At 46.6% G+C, this 18,501-nt stretch overlaps 1 protein-coding gene across 1 annotated transcript in view; it reads left to right on the forward strand.

The window, feature by feature from the left end:
- Nucleotides 1-18,501, forward strand: part of jmy (junction mediating and regulatory protein, p53 cofactor) — a 66,540-nt gene that overhangs the window by 24,619 nt on the left and 23,420 nt on the right. Inside the window, exon 2 of the mRNA XM_045692156.1 lies at nucleotides 16,682-16,855. Within this exon, the coding sequence (XP_045548112.1) occupies nucleotides 16,682-16,855 (174 nt within the window). The remainder of the gene's footprint in view (nucleotides 1-16,681; nucleotides 16,856-18,501) is intronic.

Consider the following 18,501-nt stretch of genomic DNA (forward strand, 5'->3'; position numbering starts at 1 on the left):
CATCAGACAAGCTCAGTACATATGTCGTGCAAGTCAATATTAGGAAGGTGTTCTTAATGTTTGGTATACTCAGTGTATATACAGGCAGTTTGTGGGACTGGGAACAGATAAAGACTGACTGATGCTGTTGAAATGCAGTTCTTTAGGAGAAATGACCACACAGGATTTGTGTACATCTTGCCAGCCAAGGACGACAAGGTTTGGGTGGCTGCAGGTCAAGTTGTCCAGTCCCTGTGTCCTTTTTGGACAACGGAGAGGAGGCACCATTTCATAGAGCCTGTGCTGGCAGATTGAATGGTGTGAAATTAATACAAAGCATGAGTTTGAAAAACAAAGTGGAATTTAGTTTTTGTATGTTTATTCTGTTACTCAGTAGGTGATTGATAGTAACATTTAATATTTTTAATAAAACATTTAATTTAATGATCTAGAATGAAATTATTAAAACATACATTTGAAATGGAGTGCAGTGAGGTATGCAGCACTAATTCGCAATGAAAAGAGACATTTTCAAATAAAGAATTGTAAATGCATTCTTTAGTACATTTTGTGCATTTATGGTTGGTTTAAGACAGGACCACTTTGATAGCCTACGCAATAACTATTCAAGATACTGGTGATTTCTTGGCTCTTTTGAGGTACACTGCGTTTTCAGATGACAACAACAGTATTATGATGAAGTTTGGTGAATAAATCTTTAGTATATAACCACTCATTTTGTACATTTTCATCGTTGTTTTTGTGTGTAGCCAAGCCTTACTTTCAAAGTGGCTATTAATATTTTACCCTAAGACTTTGAGATTTACAGACATTTGCTGATGTGTCCGTTCTCCCAAAAATGCATGTCCATTTCCGTCACATCTATAACGCAAGTTCTGTTGTGCCGTTACTTCAAAGTGGTATTACTTCGAATTTTGTGTCAACACTTCCCCTGTACGGTTCTACAAATATACACGTTAACATTTTAATTTATGCTTGATAAGTCAATTCTGTGAGACATTTTGTTTCTTATTTTGTAACATCCATAACGCTGGAATTGTCCTAAAGTCAAATAAGTCAGAAGCCAGATAGCATTGCCAAGTTCATGCATTTTACCAACAAAAATCATATACACATATGAGACAATTACTTTCAAGCAGATCATTGTAGTTTTATTCTAGGAATTCAGGCCGAGGAGTCATAGCTACTTGTTTGTAGAACCGGTGTCTTCACCAGATATTGTCCCCAGTCTGCTCCAGAGTCTTCACCTGAACGACCATCACAGGCAAAATCACAGGCTGTGTCATGCACTTGAGGAGACGTTGCTTACTAGCGCACGTGCTTCACACATCTTTTTATTTAGCAGCCTGGGAAAAAAATAGTATGTATATTCATAATTGTTTTTGCCATGAGACTGGGTGTATATTCTATTTATATTGGCAAATTTAACTTTCAACATGGCCTTTAACAGTAAGATGGAAACTCCCATTCTGTAAAAGTCTACTATGCTCCTGTAATTAAGTCAGAGTTTTCCTCAGACCTCCCTTCCCTCAGACCTCCACACCCTATTGTGCCTGAGAAGTCTTTACATCTGTACAGCCCAAGATACAGCTTCAATAGCTATCTATAGCTTTTCATCTTCTCTTCCCTGCACAGGATTTCATTCTCTGTATGTAAAATAGTAGGCTATATGAGAGCTTGTCTGTTGAGTGTTTCTGAGATGAGTGGCATGACTGTAAAGGGACAGCTCTGGTTGGTTGCCTTGGGTTTTAGCCCCCTGCCTAGCAGAGTCAGAGCAAGTATGCCCTATATTTGTGTGTGTGTGTGTGTGTGTGTGTGTGTCTGTGTGTGTGTGTGTGTGTGTGTGTGTGTGTGTGTGTGTGTGTGTGTGTGTGTGTGTGTGTGTGTGTGTGTGTGTGTGTGTGTGTGTGTGTGTGTGTGTGTGTGTGTGTGTGTGTGTGTGTGTGTGTGTGTGTGTGAGAGAGTTAGTCATGGGGAGTTAGCATGTCAGACACAGGGCGTTAGACTCCCACTGCAGCACTGAGGATTAGTTGAAATTAGCCCACACACATCTCCCCCACCATTCAGGGCAGGGACCCAGGCTTTGGGTCAAAGGTAATTGAAGGTAGTGTGTGTGAGGGCCTGCGGAACTGCACATTTTCCGACCTGTAGCTAAGTTAAGCGGCTTTGATGTTGCTTCCTCCTAGACACTGATCTAAGGTGAGTTTTGCGTTCCTCACTCCCCCTTAATGGTTACATAAGGGTTGGGGGAGGGAAACTGATCCTAGGTCTGTGTCTACGGCCAACTTGTACCTAAAGCAAGGTAAGCAAACTCACTTGGTAGGCTTGATATTATAATAGCAGGAACAGTACCTGCCTGGTTTCAGTTGATGTGTGGATGATTGTATGCAAAGTTCCATGCACTCAAATGTGCACACATTTACAAATCAAATCAAATTTTATTGGTCACATACACATGGTTAGCAGATGTTAATGTGAGTGTAGCGAAATGCTTGTGCTTCTAGTTCCGACAGTGCAGTAAATCTAACAAGTACTCTAACAAATTCACAACGGCTACCTTATACACACAAATGTAAAGGGATGAATAAGAATATGTACATATAAATATATGGATGAGAGATGGCCGTGTGGCATAGGCAAGATGCGGTAGATGGTATAGAATACAGTTATACAGTTGAAGTCGGAAGTTTACCTACACTTAGGTTGGAGTCATTAAAACTAGTTTTTCAACCACTCCACACATTTTTTGTTAACAAACTATAGTTTTGGCAAATTCGGTTAGGACACCTACTTTGTGCATGACACAAGTAATTTTTCCAACAATTGTTAACAGACAGATTTTTTCACTTATAATTCACAATTCCAGTGGGTCAGAAGTTTACATATACTAAGTTGACTGTGCCTTTAAACAGCTTGGAAAATTCCAGAAAATGATGTCATGGCTTTCGAAGCTTCTGATAGGCTAATTGACATAATTTGAGTCAATTGGAGGTGTACCTTAGGATGCATTTCAATGCCTACCTTCAAACTCAGTGCCTCTTTGCTTGACACCTCGAAAACTGTAATGACTTGGAGAAGATCTGCAAAGAGGAGTGGGACAAAATCCCTCCTGAGATGTGTGCAAACCTGGTGGCCAACTACCAGAAACGTCTGACCTCTGTGATTGCCAACAAGGGTTTTGCCACCAAGTACTAAGTCATGTTTTGCAGAGGGGTCAAATACTTATTTCCCTCATTAAAATGCAAACCATTTTATAACATTTTTTACATGCATTTTCTGGATTTTTTTGTTGTTATTCTGTCTCTCACTGTTCAAATAAACCTACCATTCAAATTATAGACTGATCATTTCTTTGTCCGTGGGCAAACGTACAAAATCAGCAGGGGATCAAATACTTTTTTCTCTCACTGTACCTTTATTACATCCATTTTTTTAAAGTGGCCAGAGATTTGAGTCTGTATGTTGGCAGCAGCCTCTCTGTGTTAATGATGGCTGTTTAACAGTCTGATGGCCTTGAGATAGAAGCTGTTTTTCAGTCTCTCGGCCCCAGCTTTGATGCACCTGTACTGACCTCGCCTTCTGGCTGATAGCGGGGTGAACAGGCAGTGGCTCGGGTGGTTATTGTCCTTGATGATCTTTTTGGCCTTCCTGTGACATCGGGTGCTGTAGGTGTCCTAGAGGGCAGGTAGTTTGCCCCCGGTGATGCGTTTTGCAAACCGCACTACCCTCTGGAGAGCCTTGCCGTTGTGGGCAGAGCAGTTTCCGTATCAGGCGGTGATACAGCCCGACAGGACGCTCTCGATTGTGCATCTGTAAAAGTTTGTGAGTGTTTTAGGTGACAAGCCAGCGCTGTTGCACATTCTTCACCACGCTGTCTGTGTGGGTGGACCATTTCAGTTTGTCCGTGATGTGTACGCCGAGGAACTTAACTTTCCACCTTCTCCACTACTGTCCCATCGATGTGGATGGGGGTTGCTCCCTCTGCTGTTTCCTGAAGTCCACGATCATCTCCTTTGTTTTGTTGACGTTGAGTGAGAGGTTGTTTTCCTGACACCACGCTCCGAGGGCCCTCACCTCCTCCCTGTAGACCGTCTCGTTGTTGTTGGTAATCAAGCCTACCACTGTAATGTCGTCTGCAAACTTGATGATTGAGTTCTAGGCGTGCATGGCCACGCAGTCTTGGGTGAACAGGGAGTACAGTAGGGGGCTGAGAACGCACCCTTGTGGGGCCCCAGTGTTGAGGATCAGCGGGGTGGAGATGTTGTTTCCTACCTTCACCACCTGGGGGCGGCCCATCAAAGTCCAGGACCCAGTTGCACAGGGCGGGGTCGAGACCCAGGGTCTCGAGCTTATTGACGAGTTTGGAGGGTGTTAAATGCTAAGCTGTAGTCAATGAACAGCATTCTTACATGGGTATGCCTCTTGTCCAGATGGAATACAATGTATGTTGTTCAAGCTAAATACACACACACACACACACACACACACACACACACACACACACACGCCCAGTGTGAGGGATTGCAGAGATTTGCCATATGACTTTTTTTGTAATTTTCTGTAGCGCATAAATAGCTAACAGCTGACTAATGTGAACTCTGAAGTGATGTGATCTTTCAAAGGAAGGACTGCTGTTTACATCATAGGAAGGGTGTTTCCTGCCTTCCAGGCCTACTGGCATTACACTATGAAGACCAGGCAGATTTCACACTGATAGATAGACTGGTAGAGTTAGGCTTGATAAGTTCCTGCTGGTGTACAATTGTTATTAGTATGATTCTAATTACCCTTTTGTGTGTGTGATCATAATTGCTCACTCATGTTGTCACGACAGTGACGGATGGTGGCGCCCCTCCTCGGCCGGGCGGAGCTCGGCGGTCGTCGTCGCCGGCCTACTAGCTACCATCGATCCCTTTTTGTTTCACTTTCGTTTGGTTAGGTCTAGGTAGGCACGCACCTGTTTTGGGTTAGTCATTAGTAAGGGGGGGTTATTTAGGTTAGCGTAGGATGTATGTGGTTGTACGTGATTGTGTTGCTTGTCCGGGTTTTTGTGTTCGTAAAGAAGTGTACTGAGTTTTTTCCTTCTGCCAGTGGTTTATTTTATTTGTGTACACCACCGCAGAATCTTTCAGGGCTGCGCCCCTATACCTTGTCGACCACGTACAGTGCTTCCAATAAAGAAGTGTGGTCACGAACTCTCTCTGTCTCCTGCGCCTGACTCTACCTCTCCAGCCCGTGACAGAAATCACGTACACAAACTTAATGGAGTCAGCAGGAGCTTCAGCGCCAGCCATGTCCATGGAGGAAACTGTAGACCAACACTCCACCCTGCTCCACCGGCTGGGGAACGCCATGGATCAGGTGTTGGCGCGCCTGGAGAGCTGGGACCGACGCGCTCTCGGCCCCCTGAACGCGGCAGGCCAACAGCCTGCGCCCCCGCCAGCACCCAGTACCAGTGGGGTGAAACTCGCTCCCCCCAGGGAGTACGATGGAACGGCCGCTGGGTGTAAGGGCTTCTTACTCCAGCTGGAGTTATACCTGGCGACCGTTCGTCCCTCTCCCTCGGGGGAGGAGAGCGTCAGCGTCCTCGTCTCCTGCCTCACGGGTAAGGCCCTGGAATGGGCAAAAGCCGTGTGGGACAGTCCGGACTCAGCCAGGGACAACTACCCAGAGTTCACCCGCCGCTTTCGGGCAGTATTCGATCATCCCCCGGAGGGGAGAGCGGCGGGTGAGCGGCTGTTTCACCTGAGGCAGGAGACGAGGAGCGCGCAGGATTTCGCTCTCGAGTTCCGGACCCTGGCCGCGGGAGCAGGGTGGAATGAAAGGGCCCTTATAGATCACTACCGTTGTAGTTTGAGGGAGGACGTCCGCCGGGAATTAGCCTGTCGGGACACGACCCACACACTGGACCAACTGGTGGATCTGTCCATCCGACTGGACAATCTGCTGGCCGCCCACGGACGTCCGACCCGGGCCCTGCTCATTCCACCCTCCAGCCCTCCTGCTCCCACGCCTATGGAGATAGGGGGCAGCAGCCAGGAAGACTGGAGGGGAGGTCGCTCCTGCACCTCATGTGGTCGCAGAGGGCACACTGTGGACCGGTGCTGGGGAGACTCCCCTAGGAGTCCAGAAGGCAGGCAGAGCGCTCCTTTGACACCTCAGGTGAGTCAGCACCAGCCTCACCCAGACCCCCCTGTCCGTCACATGTATGTGTCAGTGTCCTTTCCTGGTTTCTCCCCTCACTCCCGGTTTAAGGCGCTAGTCGATTCAGGCGCAGCAGGGAGTTTTATGGACCGTGGGGTCGCGGCTAAGTTAGGGATTCCCCTGGTCCAGTTGGACCAACCCTTCCCCGTGCACGCCCTAGACAGTCGACCACTAGGGTCAGGGCTGGTCAGGGAGGTCACTGTGCCTCTGGTCATGGTAATGCGGGGGGGTCATGAGGAGCGGATTAGTCTTTTCCTCATCGATTCCCCAGCATTTCCAGTGGTTCTAGGGATTCCCTGGCTAGCCACTCACAACCCTAAGATTTCGTGGGGACAGAGGGCTCTTAAGGGGTGGTCAAATGAGTGCTCGGGCAGGTGCATAGGAGTTTCCATCGGTGCGACTACGGGGGAGAGTCCAGACCAAGTCTCCACCGTGCACATTCCCTCAGAGTATGCCGATTTGGCTATCGCCTTCAGTAAAACGAAGGCGACCCAATTACCACCTCATCGACGAGGAGACTGTGCGATAAACCTCCAGGTGGGCGCTGCCCTTCCTCGTAGTCACGTTTATCCCCTGTCTCAGGAGGAAACAGCGGCTATGGAGACATACGTCACTGAGTCCTTGAGGCAGGGATACATTCGGCCATCTCACTCACCCGTCTCCTCGAGCTTCTTTTTCGTGAAGAAGAAGGAGGGAGGTCTGCGCTCGTGCATTGACTATAGAGGTCTAAATGCCATCACAGTGGGTTTCAGTTACCCACTACCTCTCATCGCCTCGGCGATGGAGTCATTTCACGGGGCGCGCTTCTTCACGAAATTGGATCTCAGGAGTGCATATAATCTGGTGCGTATCCGAGGAGGGGACGAGTGGAAAACGGCATTTAGTACCACATCTGGCCATTATGAGTACCTCGTCATGCCGTATGGGTTAAAGAATGCTCCCGCAGTCTTTCAATCCTTTGTGGACGAGATTCTCCGGGACCTGCTCGGTCAGGGTGTAGTGGTGTACATCGATGACATTCTGGTCTACTCCACTACACGCGCCGAGCATGTGTCTCTGGTGCGTAAAGTGCTTGGGCGACTGGTGGAGCATGACCTATACGTCAAGGCTGAGAAATGTGAGTTTTCCAAACCAGCCATCTCTTTCTTGGGGTATCGCATTTCCTCATCAGGGGTAGTGATGGAATGTGACCGCGTTTCAGCCGTGCGTAATTGGCCGACTCCCACCACGGTGAAGGAGGTGCAGCGGTTTTTGGGATTTGCCAATTACTACCGGAGGTTTATCTGGGGCTTTGGGCAGGTGGCGGCTCCCATTACCTCACTGTTGAAGGGGGGCCCGGTGCGGTTGCAGTGGTCCGCGGAGGCGGACAGGGCCTTTAGTCGTCTGAAGGTTTTGTTCACCGACGCTCCGGTGCTGGCGCACCCGGACCCCTCTTTGCCCTTCATAGTGGAGGTGGATGCCTCCGAGGCTGGGGTAGGAGCCGTGCTGTCCCAGCGCTCGGGCGCCACCCCAAAGCTCCGCCTCTGCGCCTTCTTCTCTAGGAAGTTGAGTCCGGCGGAGCGTAACTATGATGTGGGGGACAGGGAGCTGTTGGCTGTGGTCAGAGCCCTGAAGGTGTGGAGACATTGGCTTGAGGGGGCACGTCACCCTTTTCTCATCTGGACTGACCACCGCAATCTGGAGTACATCCGGGCGGCGAGGAGACTGAACCCGCGTCAAGCCAGGTGGGCGATGTTCTTTACAAGATTTCGGTTTAACATCTCGTATATCCCAGGTTCCCGGAACACTAAGGCCGACGCACTGTCTCGTCTCCATGACGCCGAGGAACGGTCCACCGATCCCACGCCCATACTTCCAGCCTCCTGCCTGGTGGCACCGGTGGTCTGGGAGGTGGACGCGGACATCGAGCGGGCGTTACGGACGGAGCCTACTCCTCCGCAGTGTCCAGTGGGTCGTAAGTACGTTCCGCTCGATGTTCGCGATCGGCTGATTCGGTGGGCTCACACGCTTCCCTCCTCGGGTCACCCAGGGGTTGAGCGGACAGTGCGTGGTCTTAGTGGGAGATACTGGTGGCCCACCTTGGTGAGGGACGTGAGGCACTATGTCTCCTCCTGTTCGGTGTGCGCTCAGAGTAAGGCTCCCAGGCACCTGCCTAGAGGGAAATTACAACCCCTCCCGGTTCCACAACGACCATGGTCCCACCTGGCGGTGGATTTCTTGACCGATCTCCCGCCGTCTCAGGGCAACACTACGAACCTGGTCGTTGTGGACCGGTTTTCTAAGTCCTGCCGTCTGCTTCCGTTACCCGGTCTTCCTACGGCCCTGCAGACCGCGGAAGCCTTATTCACCCACGTCTTCCGGCACTACGAGGTGCCCGAGGATATCGTCTCAGATCGAGGCCCCCAGTTCACGTCCCGAGTGTGGCGGGCGTTTATGGAGCGACTGGGGGTTTCGGTCAGTCTGACCTCGGGGTTTCACCCCGAAAGTAATGGGCAGGTGGAAAGGGTAAACCAGGAGGTGGGCAGGTTCCTGCGGTCCTACTGCCAGGACCGGCCAGGGGAGTGGGCAAGGTTCGTGCCATGGGCCGAAATGGCTCAGAACTCTTTGCGCCACTCCTCCACCAACATATTACCATTCCAATGTGTGTTGGGTTATCAGCCGGTCCTGGCGCCATGGCATCAGAGCCAGACGGAGGCCCCTGCGGTGGAGGAATGGGTTCAGCGCTCAAGGGAGACCTGGAACGCTGTGCAGGAATCCCTGGAACGAACCAGGGTGCGACAAAAAGCGAGCGCTGACCGGCACCGCAGCGAGGCCCCCGTGTTCACCCCAGGGGAGAGAGTCTGGCTCTCGACCCGGAACCTGCCCCTCCGCCTGCCATGCCGGAAGCTGGGTCCGCGGTTTGTGGGGCCATTTAAAGTCCTGAGGAGAATAAACGAGGTGTGTTACAGATTACAACTTCCCTCTTATTATCGCATTAACCCCTCGTTTCATGTGTCTCTCCTCAGGCCGGTGGTAGCTGGTCCGCTGCAGGAAAATGAGGTACGGGAGGTCCCTCCACCCCCCTGGACATCGGGGGGGCCCCCGGCGTACACAGTCCGGTCCATCTTGGACTCCAGACGCCGGGCGAGGGGCCTGCAATACCTCGTGGACTGGGAGGGGTACGGCCCGGAGGAGAGGTGCTGGGTACCGGTGGAGGACATACTGGACCCAGCGCTCATCCGGGAGTTCCACAGCCTCCATCCGGATCGCCCTGCGCCTCGCCCTCCGGGGCGTCCTCGAGGCCGGCGTCGGCGCGCTGCGGGAGCCGCGCGTCAGGGGGGGAGTACTGTCACGACAGTGACGGATGGTGGCGCCCCTCCTCGGCCGGGCGGAGCTCCCTTTTTGTTTCACTTTCGTTTGGTTAGGTCTAGGTAGGCACGCACCTGTTTTGGGTTAGTCATTAGTAAGGGGGGGTTATTTAGGTTAGCGTAGGATGTATGTGGTTGTACGTGATTGTGTTGCTTGTCCGGGTTTTTGTGTTCGTAAAGAAGTGTACTGAGTTTTTTCCTTCTGCCAGTGGTTTATTTTATTTGTGTACACCACCGCAGAATCTTTCAGGGCTGCGCCCCTATACCTTGTCGACCACGTACAGTGCTTCCAATAAAGAAGTGTGGTCACGAACTCTCTGTCTCCTGCGCCTGACTCTACCTCTCCTGTTGTTCCTCGAGCCAGCCCGTGACACATGTTCCCACTGCGCTGCTAAGTTTACCTTACGATGGTTGTCTGTACTTTGTGGATTCTCCACCAATCAGAAGTTTTTTGCTACTCTTTCCCAGCCAATCAGGGTTGTTTGTTATAAAGAGAGCCAGCCAATCCCTGTAGTGATATGTGTGCTCTGGCCAGAAATCAACTACCACACACAAACACATACACACTCTGTCATTCGTCAATCTGTGCTCCCAGGGCTGTAACCACAGCCACCTCCTGCCTTAACCACAGTTGGGTCAGAGGTCACAGGAAATGTCACTCACCAGACAACATATTCCGTTCTTGCCTCGAAGGTTGCATTGATCCCCCTACTGGATTTTTGGAATTTATGCATATGGGCAGCTTGTACCTTCTCTGATTCAGAGGGGTTGGGTTAAATGCGGAAGACACATTTCAGTTGAATGCATTCAGTTGTACCACTGACTAGGTATCCCCCTTTCCCTTTCCTAATGCAACAGTTCTAGTGCTACAGTAGCTCCCTCCCTCTTAGCCAGCCCTCTCTTAGCTAAGTGCAGGGCTGGCCTGTCTATGGTTACCTTGGAGATGCTTGGCCAAGGTAAACAGTAGGAGCAGTGTTGGAGCTGAATCGACCAGTGTCTGTCTCTAGCCCCTGATCCCTAGAGTGGACCTGTGTGTGTGGCTGGCTATGGAAAGCCTGGCTAGGGTTAACAACTTAAGAGCCCCTATTCATCCTATCCACAGCTCCTCCTCTGTTTTCAAGCCACACCAGACAGACAGAGCAGAAGGGTACTGTTAGGCTATTCACTGCTTAGATTGGTGATGTAGCAGCAGCCTTTCAATATAGATTCAATATTACCCCTGGGAGAACTGAGGGAGGGTTGTACTGTATGAATTGAAACGAGTGGTTTCTAATAGAGGGCTGCATTCCTGAGGTTCCCGAAAAAGGCTGCGGTGTGGTCAGCATTTTTCATGCTGCGGGTCGGTCAGACAGACAACTTTGGGATGAAAATATTTTTGTTGTCCCGCAGATTATTTGGAAATAATCATCTTTCTGCTTTGTATGCATTAGCCTACCTATTGTATTAAAAGTAAATTTTTCGTATTATTCAAACACAGAATTTGCTGCTTCAACTTCAGTAGTCTACCTCTCCTAGTTGGGCGTCTGAGTTCAAGTGTGCCTAGTATGTGTGGTCTCATTGAAATAGAGTAGACTGCCTACAAGGGCGGAGAATCACGTGGCAGTTAACCTCTATGGGCTAGGTGGGACGCTTGCGTCCCACCTACTCAACAGCCAGTGTAATCCCGTGGCGCGATATTCAAATACCTAAAAAATGCTAAAACTTGAATTTTTCAAACATATGACTATTTTACACCATTTTAAAGACAAGACTCTCGTTAATCTAACCACACTGTCCGATTTCAAAAAGGCTTTACAACGAAAGCAAAACATTAGATTATGTCAGCAGAGTACCCAGCCAGAAATAATCAGACACCCATTTTTCAAGCTAGCATATAATGTCACATAAACCCAAACCACAGCTAAATGCTGCACTAACCTTTGATGATCTTCATCAGATGACAACCCTAGGACATTATGTTATACAATACATGCATGTTTTGTTCAATGAAGTTCATATTTATATCAAAAACCAGCTTTTTACATTAGCATGTGACTAGCATGTGACTAGCATTCCCACCGAACACTGCCAGTGAATTTACTAAATTACTCACGATAAACGTTCACAAAAAACATGGGAGCCCATGGGAGCCGTAGGAAGTGTCACGTCATGCCAGAGATCCCCTGTATTTGTTAGAGATGATCAAGGAGGGCAAGAAATGGTCAGAAAGGCCACTTCCTGTAAGGAATCTTCTCAGGTTTTGGCCTGCCAAATGAGTTCTGTTATACTCACAGACACCATTCAAACAGTTTTAGAAAGGGTGTTTTCTATCCAAAGCCAATAATTATATGCATATTCTAGTTACTGGGCAGGAGTAGTAACCAGATTAAATCGGGTACGTTTTTTATCCGGCCGTGCAAATACTGCCCCCTAGCCCCAACAGGTTAACTTAAATTCTGAAATTAACTTGAATATGATTAGACTAGTTTACAACAGTGTCTGTGAATAAATATTGATAATGGAAAGAAGTGGAGGGTGCTCAACCAATGTGAGTCGAGGTGCAATCAAAAAATGTAATCATCATGGAAAAGGCACAAAGCGAGCATATGTTAGGCTACTATGGTGAGCGAGCATTGCACCTTTTCTTTTTCAATAAGTATTGATTACCCATTCATTTGTCTTTGCCTGCAAATCAGCCTCCTGAAAGGTAGGCTAAATTTTCCTTCACTCTGCGGTCCAACTCATCCCAAAATATCCCAATTGGGTTGAGGTCGGGTGATTGTGGAGGCCAGGTCATCTGACGCAGCACTTCATCACTCTCCTTTGTCAAATAGCCCTTACACAGCCTCAAGGTGTGTTGGGTCATTGTCCTGTTGAAAAACAAATGCTAGTCCTAAACGCAAACCAGATGGGATGGAATATCGCTTCAGCATGCTGTGGTAGCCATGCTGGTTAAGTGTGCCTTGAATTCTAAATAAATCACCAACCGTGTCACCAGCAAAGCACCATCACACCTCCTCCATGCTTCACGGTGGGAACCACACATGCGGAGATCATCCGTTCACCTACTCTGCGTCTCACAAAGACATGGCGGTTGGAACCAAAAATCTCACATTTGGACTCACCGGTCTAATGTCCATTGCTCGTGTTTCTTGGCCCAAGCAAGTCTCTTCTTCCTATTGGTGTCATTTAGAGTTACCAGTCTCAGAAAGTGCAGCCCAAATAAATGCTTCACAGAGTTCAAGTAACAGACACATCACAACATCAACTGTTCAGAGGAGACTGCGTGAATCAGGCCTTCATGGTCGAATTGCTGCAAAGAAACTACTACTAAAGGACACCAATAACAATAAGAGACTTGCTTAGGCCAAGAAACACGAGCAATGGACATTAGACCGGTAGAAATCTGTCCTTTGGTCTGATGAGTCCAAATTTGAGATTTTTTGTTCCAACCGCCGTGTCTTTGTGAGACACAGATTAGGTGAATGGATGAACTCCACATGTGTGGTTCCCACCGTGAAGCATGGAGGAGGAGGTGTGGGGGTGCTTTGCTGCTCACACTGTGATTTATTCAGAATTCAAGGCACACTTAACCAGCATGGCTACCACAGCATTCTGCAGCGATACACCAGTCCCACTAAGCGCAAACCAGATGGGATATCATTTGTTTTTCAACACCTACAGGCTGTGTGAGGGCTATTTGACCAAGAAGGAGAGTGATGTAGTGCTGCTCAGATGACCTGGCCTCCACAATGACCCGACCTCAACCCAATTGAGATGGTTTGGGATGAGTTGGACCGCAGAGTGAAGGAAAAGCAGCCAACATGTGCTCAGCATATGTGGGAACTCCTTCAAGACCATCGGAAAAGCATTCCAGGTGAAGCTGGTTGAGAGAATGCCAAGAGTGTGCAAAGCTGTCATCAAGGCAAAGTAAGGCTACTTTCAAGAATATAAAATATATTTTGATTTGTTTACAGTTTTTGGTTAGTACATGATTCCATATGTGTTACTTCATAGTTTTCATGTCTTCAGTATATTTTTTACAATGTAGAACATAGTAAATGAATGGAATGAGTAGGTGTATCCAAACTTTTGACTTGTACTGTATGTATTGGATAACGGCACAACCATTTGGGCTTTTTGGGGCTTGGCCTCATTAAATTATTTTATTTTTGAAAAATGTATTTCACCTTTATTTAACCAGGTAGGCTAGTTGAGAACAAGTTCTCATTTACAACTGCGACCTGGCCAAGATAAAGCAAAGCAGTTCGACACATACAACAACACAGAGTTACACATGGAATAAACAAACTTCCAGTCAATAATACAGTAGAAAAAGTCTATATACAGTGTGTGCAAATGAGGTAGGATAAGGGAGGTAAGGCATAAATAGGCCATGGTGGCGAAGTAATTACAATATAGCAATTACACACTGGAATGGTAGATGTGCAGAAGATGAATGTGCAAGTAGAGATACTGGGGTGCAAAGGACCAAGATAAATAAATACAGTATGGGGATGAGGTAGTTGGATGGGCTATTTACAGATAGCCTATATACAGGTGCAGTGATCTGTGAGCTGCTCTGACAGCTGGAGCTTAAAGCTAGTGAAGGAGATATGTGTCTCTAGCTTCAGTGATTTTTGCAGTTCGTTCCAGTCATTGGCAGCAGAGAACTGGAAGGAAAGGAATGTATGTAATGTATGGCTCATCAGGCTGAAGTAGCATCAGTCTTGAATTTTCGGTCAAAGCTTTAATCAATGCTTTATTATGCTTTTGAAAGACACTTCCGGTTTTGGCAGGAAATACCTGGTTACCTGGGAGAAAAGTGATTTATTCTTGGGATGGAACATTTTGTCAAATACCGGGAAAATATTCCACCCTAGTTGTTCTGATATATGATTAAATTGACTATCGTGAAATGACATTGACGCTATATAGTGAAATGCAAAACTATACTCTATTTGAACTTTACAAATCACAACTGTGCAGTTTTATTAGTTAGGCTGTATCAGTTTGTTCAAAATGAAGTGTAAATGAATTAACTAAACCTTATTTTTTCTGTCATACTAAGATTATTTAATGAGAATGTTACTGTAATATCATAAATAAAGGGAAAAAATGTCACAGTCTGGAATGATCTAGTCATTAACTTCTCAGGGCTACGTGGGACGCTACCGTCCCACCCACGGTTCACACTATTCAACAGCCAGTGAAAAATCAGAGCGCCAAATACAAAACAACAAAATGTCATAATTCAAAGTTCTCAAACATACAACTATTTTACACCATTTTAAAGATAAACCTCTCCTTAATCCAACCACATTGTCCGATTTCAAAAAGGCTTTACGGCGAAAGCATAAAGTTAGATTATGTTAGGACAGTGCCAACACAAGAAAAACCACACAGCCATTTTCCAAGCAGGAGAGGGGTCACAAAAACCATAAATACAGCTAAAAGTAAGCACTAACCTTTGACGATCTTCATCAGATGACACTCCTAGGACTCAATGTTACACAATACATGTATGTTTTGTTCGATAAAGTTCATATTTATATCCAAAAACCCCATTTTACATTGGCGCATGATGTTCAGAAAATATTTTTCCTCCAAAACTGCCGGTGGAGCAGCACAACAATTTACAAAAATACTCATCATAAACGTTGATAAAATATTCAACTGTTATTCAAAGAATTATAGATAAACATCTCCTGAATGCAACCGCTGTGACAGATTTCAAAAAAGCTTCACGGGGAAAGCACACTTTGCAATAATCTGAGTACGGCGCTCAGAAAAATACATCATACAATACAGATACCGCCATTTTGGAGTCATCTAAAATCATAAATAGCATTATAAATATTCACTTACCTTTGATGATCTTCATCAGAAGGCACTTCCAGGAACCCCAGGTCCACAATAAATGTTGTTTTGTTCGATAAAGTCCATAATTTATGTCCAAATACCTCCTTGTTGTTTGCGCGTTCAGCAAGCTACTCCAAAATTTCACAACGAAAAGTCAAAATAAGTTCTATTTACGTTCGTTGAAACATGTCAAACGTTGTATAGCATCAATCTTTAGAGCCTTTTTAATATAAAACTTCAATAATATTCCAACCGGACGATTCCAATGTCTTGAAAAACGTTATGGAACACAGCTACCTCATCACGTGAATGCGCGCCAATGAACTCATGTCCTTTTCTGAGTCACCAACTTCCCGGCCTTCTTGTTCGCTCTCTGTTCACTGCAAAAGCCTGAAACAAGGTTCTAAAGACTGTTGACATCTAGTGGAAGCCTTAGGAAGTGCAAAATGAACCCTAAGTCACTGTGTGTTAGATAGGCAATGACTTGAAAAGACTACAAGCATCAGATTTCCCACTTCCTGGTTGGATTTCTCTCAGGTTTTTGCCTGCCATATGAGTTTTGTTATACTCACAGACATCATTCAAACAGTTTTAGAAACTTCAGAGTGTTTTCTATCCAAATCTACTAATAATATGCAAATATTTGACTCTGGGCAGGAGTATTAGGCAGTTTACTCTGGGCACGCTTTTCATCCGAAATCGATAATACTGCCCCCTATACCTTGACAGGTCGGAGCAAACCGATTTATATCGGTTATCGCAATATTTGGAGTACCATATTGTAGAAGAGGTCTCCCCAAATATTTCTCAACCTTAATGGCCACAGACCCTTAAACATTTACACATGCTCACACACATATGTATGCTTGTGCACTGCACACATGCTCAATCCTTCTCATTTTATCAGTACTGTAACTTTTGGACAAATACTTTTTTTTCTCTGTGCAGCTGGTGAAAGAGCTCTTTGTTTAGACAGCCATTATGAAATGGTCTGTGCTGGTGCTGGGGCTGAGACCACCACACACTGTGCCAGTCACTCCTGTGAATCAGCAATGGAACTAGTTTCAACACAGTCTGAAATATGAGCTATTCCTGACCATTGTTAGCGCCTTTCCTATAACACCTTATTCAGAGGCACAGAATAAACTTCTTCAAACTATGCCCCATCTTTTCCTGTTTCTTCTTCTAATCCTCCTAAACCAGTCTTGCTGCTGAAATGTTTAATTTGGTTCCTTTTTATTTTTGATGTTTTGCTGAATTGCTAAATGATCTTCTTTGTGTGTGTGTAGCTTTTGGAGAGGCACCGGGCCATGGAGAGTATGGTGGAGCTGCTGCAGGTCTATCCAGAGGAGGACGAGGCCTATGGAGAGTTACTGGAGGCTACAACACAACTCTACCACTACCTGCTACAGCCCTTCAGAGACATGAGAGAGCTGGCCATGCTGCGCAGACAGCAGATCAAGGTAACACACACACTAGGGCTGGGCGATATATCAAAATAATTTGATTAATTTTAATTTATGGGGCCTCTCAAGTGGCGCAGCGGTCTAAGGCACTGCATCGCAGTGCTAGAGGCATTACTACAGGCCTGGGTTCATTCCCGAGTTGTGCCACAACTGGCTGTGGCCGGGAGTCCCATAGGACTGCGCACAATTGGCCCAATGTCAAGGTTAGGGGAGGGTTGGGCCGGTGGGGCTTTACTTGGCTCATCGTGCTCTAGTGACTCCTTCTGGCGGGCCCGGGTGCCTGCGGGCTGACCTCGGTCGCCAGTTGAATTGTGTTTTCTCCGACACATTGGCTGGCTTCCGGGTTAAGCTGGCGGATGTTAACACTTGTTTGGTTACTACGTGATTCTATATGTGTTCTTTCATAGTTTTGATGTCTTCACTATTATTCTACAATGTAGAAATTAGTAAAAATAAAGAAAAGTAGGTGTGTCCAAACTTTTGACTGGTACTGTAGTACAGTGCAAATTACAATACAAGATATATACAATGGCTGTGTCTTTTCACAGTCCCCTTTGCGCAGTAAAGTGTTCTTTTGTCAGTTTTTTTGTACTGTTTTTATTGCTAGTTTGAGTTACCTGGGGTGGCAGAGAGTTCCATGTAGTCATGGCTCGATTTAATACTATGTGTTTCCTAGCCTCTGTTCTGGGGACTGTGAAGATACTTCTGGTTACATGTCTCATGTTGTACCGATGAGTGTCCGAACTGTGTGCCATCTACTTGAACAGAGAGTTTGGTACCTTCAACACATCCAAGACCAATAGTGACGCAGTCAACTCTGAGCCAGGAGAGACTGAAAGCATGTTACAGACACTTTCCCTCCGTGTACATCTAAGTGCGATACGTGCTGCTTTGTTCTTTACCAACTGGAATTGACCTATTTCCTTCTTTGCCGCACATGACCACACAGTTGGGCAGTAGTCCACGTGCGACACAACTAGGGCCTGTAGGACCTGTCTTGTCGACTGAGATGTCAAGAAGGCAGAGCAACGCCCTATCATGGACAGACCTCTTCCCATTTCATTAACCATTGAGTCTATATGTTTTGACCATGACAGCTTGCTATCTAGGGTTACACCCAGCAGTTTAGTCTCCTCAACTTGTTCAATAGCCACATTATTCAATACTAGATCTAAATGAGGTTTAGTGTTGAGCGAGTGATTTGTCCAAAAATGATGCTTTTATTTTATATTATATTTAGTACCCGTCTATTGCTAGTTACCCATTCTAAAACTGACTGGAGCTCTATGTTAACTGTCTCCGTTATTTATTTTACTGTTGCAGCCGATGTGTATATTGCTGAGTTGTCAGCGTACATAGACATACAGGCTTTATTCAAGGTCATTTGTAAAAACAAAACAATAATGGCTCTAGCCGGCTGCCCTGCGGAACACCACACTCAACTGAATTTGCATGAGAGAAGCTTCCATGAACGAAAACCCTCTGTGTTCTATTAGATAGGTAACTCTCAATCCACAGTAAGGCAGAGGATGCAAATCCAAAACACCTACGTTTTTTCAGCAATAGGTTATGATATATGACATTTTAAAAACTGCACTTTAGTCTAACAAAACAGTTCCCACAATCTTCTTACTATCAATTTA

Source organism: Salmo salar, chromosome ssa01, assembly GCF_905237065.1.
Source record: "Salmo salar chromosome ssa01, Ssal_v3.1, whole genome shotgun sequence".
Taxonomy (NCBI): Eukaryota; Metazoa; Chordata; class Actinopteri; order Salmoniformes; family Salmonidae; genus Salmo; species Salmo salar.